We start from the raw sequence: 7,606 nt of genomic DNA on the forward strand, positions 1-7,606 counted from the left end.
CATTGGATTATTTACCTTTATCTTGTTGTGGTGCTTGGTCTTAAATTTTTGTACACCATGCAACATAATGGTTCCATCTATACTTTCTGATTTTTGTCCAATAGCAATAGATTTCCTACTTAATAGTAAATAATAGATAAAAGTTCTTAAGATGCTAAGTTCCTTAAGGATTGAAACTATTGTACTCCATATCCATATTCCAAAGGATTTAACACAGTGAGTTGTTCCTTAAACAGGTCTATCTAAAGATTTGTTGAAGGTCTGAAATTATTAGCTATCTTTTACCTCCTAATATATAGTTTACTTGCATATTTGTGTATTGTCTGTTCCTGCCTCACTCTAACCACAAACCACCACTAGCATATAATTAAGTTCTATGAGAGAAACATTTTTTATTATTGATATATTTCAATCAGCTAAATGATGGTAAAAAGGTAGGTATGAAGAAACATTTGTGAGATGAAGAAATAAACCCAACCTTCTTTTCCAAGTAGGATTCTATCTTCCCTGGGAGATAGAGGCACAAAAGGATGCTTTTAAAGCCAATAATTAGTTCCTAGAAACCAAAGTAAATAAATACAAGTCATTACTCTCACTTTGCCAAGCTCAACAAGCATCACTGATTTGTTAATAGTCCTGGATAAAGATAGAGCAATCAGTTAAACTAACAACTCTTTATACTTGGAAAAGTCTCCTCAAAATCACATCTACCAGCTCACAACTCTGAACACACTACATATAAAAAGGAACAGAACCTTCTCTCTTTTCCATTACTGGCTCTGCCTTGCAGATGGAAATGCCTGAAAGATAGAGGAGGAGATTGACCAATGTTGTCAGAGTATCAGTGGGTAAAAAGAGAAAATGTACTAGATTTTGGAATTAAGATATATAGGGATGCAATACTACATAAACCGGGACAATCGCTAGCTTAAATGAGAACCTCAAGCTAAAAGTAAGGGGCACAAGCTGGAAACTATCCCCATGCCTTCCCTCAGCTGACAGTGATGCCCAAGAGGACAAGGTGACGTCTGCTGAGATTTTCAGCAGCTTGAGCAAACAGGGCTGCTGACACTGGCTTTTATTTCTGAATACAGAAAATAGTATATTTCTTGACTTGATTTTTGAACATTTGAACACTGAATTTCCAGATATCGACTCTACTGATAATTGTTTATACACACTCACAAAGTGCAAAGAGCTGTGTCACTTTGCCAGGTATTACAAAGGATGAAAAATGAGTCAGATAGAGACCTGTAAAATAGAAGCAGTGAGTACAGATGAACTAAGATTAAGCATCTTTCGATAACTAATAAAGTTGGAGATGGATATTTTCAGGCTCGTTATGCTATATTCTCTTCTGTTCATACATAATAAAAATGTTAGGGGAAAATGGTCTAGCCATCAGAGTTCAGTGCCTTGTAGGAACTATACATGTATTCGAACAATCCTAATAACAAGCAGAAGCTAAATGCTTCCAGAGCTCAGAGGGGGAGAATTTCACAGTAGGTGAGAAGGGAAAGTGGATGAGCCATCAAAAGGTTTAAGAAGGGCAAGAACTTGAGCTGGCAGTTAGGTGCAGATGAGGAAAGAATACTACGAAAAGATCCATTGATTCTACACTTTACCAAAACCTTAAACTTGACAATCTGAATTTTCAAAACTATGACACCTTCTTAATTCTTGGGGTTTTAATAAAATAAACTAAAACTCTTGTTGAAAGCAGTTTTTTTTTTTCAAGTTTTCATTTTTTGAAAGCAGTTTTTAAAAATGAAGTATTACTGTGTCACAGCACAAAGGAAACCTTGGGTCCTAGATTGGTGCTGGCACACAGCAGACACTCAGAAAATATTATTTGTATGAATGAATACCTGACATCTTGATTGTGTACATTTGTAGTTGTGTGTAAAGGGGTGTAATGAAGGCATCAGAGAATAACTTGCCATTTATAATCTGTAGGACATGTATCATCTTACTTGATTCTCATAAGAATAAAGCAAGAATCCTGTGTCCTGTATAGACTGCTCTTACATCACTGACTGCAGCAGACTGTGGAACTCTCATCTGCCTTTCTTTTCACATCAGACTGTGAGCGCCTCAAGATCTCTCATCCTGCAAAGATTAGCAAGAAGTTTAGGTCTGAGTAGAAATTTACAAATATTTGTAGAAATAACAGAAATTCCAATTGAAGCAGATTATCTGTGGAGTTGTTAAATTAATGTAAGGTATCTTTACCTTTAATAGTTAGAACCAGGAGTGGATAAGAGGTCTCCCAGCTATTTACATCAATTTTTCTTTTAAAGATTAAGTGTCCAGTGCCAATGAAGGCAAACAAGGAAACTTAGTGGCTGAGAGCAAGTTCACGATAGAAGAAAGTCCTGTCACGAGTAGAGGCAGGCAATACCACCATATTATAAAATTGCAGTGTTTTACTGCTTTTTAAAAATATTTCCACATATATGACTCTTCTATAGGTGGCTATTTTTGGCAGATAAAAATCTTAAAGTCTTGCTTGAATAGACTATTAAAACTACTGCTTTCAACTATAAATTTCATGATTGTTATTCTATGCACCCACAGTCTATTTTCTTAAATAAGTGACTCTCCTTTTGCTCTTATTTAATCAGTTGTTTTGTACAATCGCAGCTCTAACTTCTCCAGTTTTCCTTACCATCTCTGGTGTCCATCAAAAGTGTTAAAGAAGCTGCCCCAGTGGAGCACTCACCGAGGGACGTGACTGCAGACGTTCCAACATGGATAAGAGGCAGACAGCAAACAAGATGATGATAATTCACTACACACAGGTCATCAAGTAACAGTCACAAAGCCACTGAGTGATAGAGCTGGGATTTAAGCCCACATCTTCCCTTTCTGCTTCTCCCACATTTTTCACTTTAGCAGGGAGAATCCAGTACCTTAGGCTGAGTACACCTCCCTGACTTTGGTGGGGAAAAAAAAAACAAAACCCAACCAAAAACAGGGAGCAGACAAGCAAGGGTGGAAGAAGGTTCATGTGGATATTTGACCAAGATTTCTTACCTGTAGTTTCGACTGATGGCTGCCACCATGAGAGCTGTCCAACCAAGTCTGTGCCTTGCGTTGACATCTGCACCATCTGCCAATAGCCTAAACAGAAAGAAATGTATATAGACTGAATAGGTGTGGAGAAAGGACACAACCCTTGATATACACATCTTCCCTATTTTAAAACATGCAGGCTTCCCTCGTTCTGTTCAGATAAGAGCTTCTTAGTTTATGTGTAGGTTTTACATGAGTTCATTTTCTCACTTTTATCCATAATTTGTTATGATCCACAGTCAAATACCTTTACATAGTCAATAAAACACAAGTAAACATCTTTCTGGTGTTCTCTGCTTTCAGTCAAGACCCATCTGATATCAGTTATGATAGTTCACACTCTATGGCCTCTTTAGAATACAGCTCAAATTTCTGGAAGTTCACTTTTGATGTACTGTTTTTGCCAATTTTCAATGATCTTCAGCAAGATTTTACTTGCATGTGATATTAATGATATTGGCTAATTATTTCTATACTCTGTTGAATCACCCTTTTTTTGGAATGGGAACAAATGTGATCTTCTCCAGTCCATTGGGCAGGGAGCTGTCTTCCAAATTTTTTGGCAGAGGATAGTGGGCATGCCCAGGGCTGCACCTGCTTGTTGAAACACCTCAGTTGGTATTCCATTAGTTCCTGAGGGCTGCACCTGCTTGTTGAAACACCTCAGTTGGTATTCCATTAGTTCCTGAGGCTTTTAATTTTTTTTGCCAAATCTGGAAGTTCTTTTTTTGTTACCATTGGTTCTTGATTGCATTCTATTCCCTGAAATTGTTAAGTGCTGACCAATTCATTTTGGTGCACTGAATGTTCTGAACGTATGACTCTACATGAAAAGAGCTCTGGAGAGGCAGGGGTTTGGCTGATAACCAAAAGTTCAGCAATCTGAACCTAACAACCACTTAGCAAGAGAGTAAGATGTGGGGTCTATTTCCATAAAAACTAGGATAGTTTTACTCTTTCCTAAAGGGTTGCCATACTAGCAATGAGTTTGGTTTTTGGTTGGGGGCTCATCATGAGAAAGAGGGTGGCACAGAAGAATGAGAGTCAGTAAATAAGGAGGCTAGATGTGTCTGGAAGCAGTAGAGACCTCAGAGAATGAAATGTCCTGTCCTAACACTTGTGTTTAGATCCAAGATTCCCCTTAACTCTCTCCTTCCTTTATAAGAGTCTGCCACCTACTGTTGTCTCCCCTAACTTCTGAGAAAAGAATAAGCTAACTTTTAAGATGACTGAGTCAAAAAAAAAAAACCAACAAAAGATGTCTGAGTCCACTCAACTCAAAGCTTCTCCGTGGAAAATGAACCTGAACCTTGCCCTATCCTGCACCATCTTCACTATCTCTGCCATACTTGAGCCCACGGTACAGTCACTATGTCAATCCATCTTTCTGAAAGTATTCTCTCTTTCTCTGACCCTCTACCTTTTTCATCACGATTTTTTTTTTTTAAAAAGGACTGGCCCCTTCTAACAACAAACTCAAGATATGTGAAATGAAGTTTCAAGATGCTGCAACCCTTGTTGCACTTCATCCAAGACAGAATTCTTGACAAACACAATTCAAAGGCATTGGTTCTTCAGTCTTCCTTATTCACTGTTCAGTTTTGAGATGCACAGGTAGCAACAGAACACACTGTAGCTTGGGTCAGGCAGATGTAGTTTTTCAATTGTTATCTTTGGTCTTTAGTACTTTAAAGAGGTCCCTGAAAGCAGATTTTCCCAATTCACCTTTTAATTTCTTGACTGCTGGTGCCATGGATGAATCCAAGTAAAATAAAGTAGTTGCCAACTTCAATCTTTTCTCCATTTATTGTGATCTTGCCAGTTGGTTCAGTAGTGAAGATTTTTTGTTTTCTTGATATTAATATGTAATTCACATTAAAGGTGTAATTTTTGATCTTCTGCAGTAAGTGCTTCACATTTTCATCACTTTCTGTAAACAAGGTTGTGCCAACACAGATTATTGATATGTCTTCTTCCAATCCTGACGCCACATTCTTCTTCATATAGTCCAGTTTCTTAAATTATTTGCTCAGCATACAGATTGAATACATATGGAGAATACAACCCTGATGCAAACCTTTGCTACTTTTAAAACATGCAGTGTTCCCTTTTTATGTTCAGACAAATGCTTCTTGGTTTATGTATAGGTTTCACGAGAGTACGATTAAGTATTCGTAGATTCCCATTCTTCTTAGTGTTAGCCATGGTTTGTTATGATCTACACAGTCAAATGCCTCTGCATAGTCAATAAAACAGTTGAAAATGTCTTTTTTGTATTCTCTGCTTTCAGTCAAGATCCATTTGACATCAGCAATGATATCCCTCGTCCCATACCCTCTACAGAATCCAGCTTGAATTTCCAGTAGTTCCACATCACATCTTGGTGAAAATAATCTTCACCAAGATTTTACTTGCACGTGATATTGATGATATTGTTTGATAATGTGCACACTCTGTTGAATCACCTTTTCTTTTTTTAATGAGAACAAATATGGATCTCTTACAGTTATCTGGTGAGGCAGATATATACTGAACTTCTTTGCAACCAGGGCTGCACCTGTTTATTGAAATAGATGGTATTCCATCAACTCCTGGAAAACTTTTGCCATAGTTTTCAGTTCACCTTGAACTTCTTCCTTTGTCATCATTAGTTCTGGATGCTACTTCCTGGAATGGTTTAGTGCCAACAAATTCTTTTTGGTCCCAGTGGGTGCAAGGACATCCTATGTCAAATGGTAGTACATCCACTGTGGGCCCCATAGCACACTGTATTAGAATGCCCACACATTCCACCATAGCCAGGGTAAGAGCAAACCTCACCTGACAAGTGTTAAATAGCAACTTTACCAAGCAGCCCCATCCCCAAACAACAGCACTACACAAATAATGAACAGATAATTACATGTACACTCCATTAGCTATCATATACATGCCAGAAAAAAGGAAGTTAAAAGATGTACAATAATAAATAACATCAACACATTGTCCTGGTTGCAGAAGAAACATCAAATATCACAAAATAACAAACAGTCATTAAAAGGGGGAGGGATTAAAAAAAATTCTTTTTGGTCCCATCCCTACTTAATACCCTGATGTTCATCATTAATTTGGTTTAGAAAATTTTCTGTGTTGCTTCGCCTATTCTAGTCCTACTCTCATGTTATGTGGAAGAATCTTTGCCTGTGTACTCTCCCAAGAATGCTTCCATGACTCATCAAAACTAGTGCTTAGTACAGAATTGTTATGTGCCATTGAGTTACCTGCTACTCATAGCGACCCTATGTACAACAGCTCTAAACTCTGCTCTAACCTGTACCAATCTCACTGTCTCTGACACACCTATCCCCATTTCCCCAGTCACTGAATCAATCCATCTCATCAAGGGTCTTCCTCTCCTGCACTGTACCTCCACCCTCCCAAGCATGATGTCCCTCTCCAAGGACTGTTCCCCCCTTGTAACATGTCCAAAGAATGTCAGATAAAACTTCAGAATACCTAATGATAATTCTTATCAAGATTGTTCAGTTTACAAATCAATCAAATTCACCAAGTGTATTTGTATGTTGATTATTTGAAAATGAAATAAAATTTTATCCCCAGGAAAGAATGCTAGAAATAGTAGATTGGGGTACTCCAAGAATTCATATAAGCCTACTTAAATCTACATGCTGAGGCCTGACGGGTAATAGAAGCCCACTATTTATTTTCTAAATCAACAAGCACAGGGCTCAAAGTATAGAATTAAAATTCTAAATACTAGGTCCTGGGAACAGTGTGTCCTGCAATGAGGTAGCAGATATATAGAAGGTAAGGAAAAGAACTATCACTTAGTAAGCACATATTACAGATAGGAACTGCTCTGATACTTAAACACAGTTGACCTCATTTATTCTTCATAATACTATAAAGCAGCAGTATTAATCTCTTCTTAACATCAGATTAAGGCACAAAAGTTACATGTTCAAGGTCACACAGCTATAATGTTAAGGGGCACCACAAGGAATTAAACTGGGTCAGTAATAAACCAGGCCTGAATTCTCCTCACTTTACAATCCTTCATCACAACAGAACCTGGTTCCATTGTAACATAAAAACCAAAACAACAGGCCGCCCCTCCCCACAGGCTTTCGAGGAGGGCTCTCTTCCTGATCCGGCCTGGTTCTTGCTGGCTTCGCCGCCTCTCCCGGTCGTCGCCTCTCCCCTGTCCCCGTCCCGGAGCCCCACCTCCCCCAGCCCTGCACGCCGCCAGCCCACCATGGAGAAGACGGAGTTGATCCAGAAAGCGAAGCTGGCCGAGCAGGCTGAGCGCTACGACGACATGGCCACCTGCATGAAGGCCATGACGGAGAAGGGGGCTGAGCTGTCCAACGAGGAGCGCAACCTGCTGTCGGTGGCCTACAAGAACGTGGTCGTGGGCCGCCGGGCCGCCTGGAGGGTCATCTCGAGCATCGAGCAGAAAACCGACACCTCCGACAAGAAGTTGCAGCTGATAAAGGACTATCGGGAGAAAGTGGAGTCTGAGCTGAGGTCC

The 7,606-nt window shown here is 39.2% G+C and overlaps 2 protein-coding genes across 4 annotated transcripts in view; one reads left to right on the top strand and one right to left on the bottom strand.

Annotated features, from left to right (window-relative positions):
• CLPB (ClpB caseinolytic peptidase B homolog (E. coli)) overlaps positions 1 to 7,606 on the bottom strand; it is a 207,362-nt gene that overhangs the window by 166,307 nt on the left and 33,449 nt on the right. For 2 of the 3 annotated variants that reach the window (XM_006885549.1, XM_006885548.1), the window contains exon 3: positions 3,037 to 3,123. The exons of the other annotated variant lie outside the window; for it this stretch is intronic. In XM_006885549.1, coding sequence (XP_006885611.1) covers positions 3,037 to 3,123 — 87 coding nt within the window. The remainder of the gene's footprint in view (positions 1 to 3,036; positions 3,124 to 7,606) is intronic. 3 annotated transcript variants of the gene reach the window in all.
• Positions 7,331 to 7,606, top strand: part of LOC102864562 (14-3-3 protein theta-like) — a 1,179-nt gene continuing 903 nt past the window's right edge. The window contains exon 1 of the mRNA XM_006885586.1: positions 7,331 to 7,602. Coding sequence (XP_006885648.1) covers positions 7,331 to 7,602 — 272 coding nt within the window. The remainder of the gene's footprint in view (positions 7,603 to 7,606) is intronic.

The sequence above is a fragment of the Elephantulus edwardii genome, unplaced genomic scaffold, assembly GCF_000299155.1.
Source record: "Elephantulus edwardii isolate Elephantulus edwardi_28Jun2011 unplaced genomic scaffold, EleEdw1.0 scaffold00044, whole genome shotgun sequence".
NCBI lineage: Eukaryota > Metazoa > Chordata > Mammalia > Macroscelidea > Macroscelididae > Elephantulus > Elephantulus edwardii.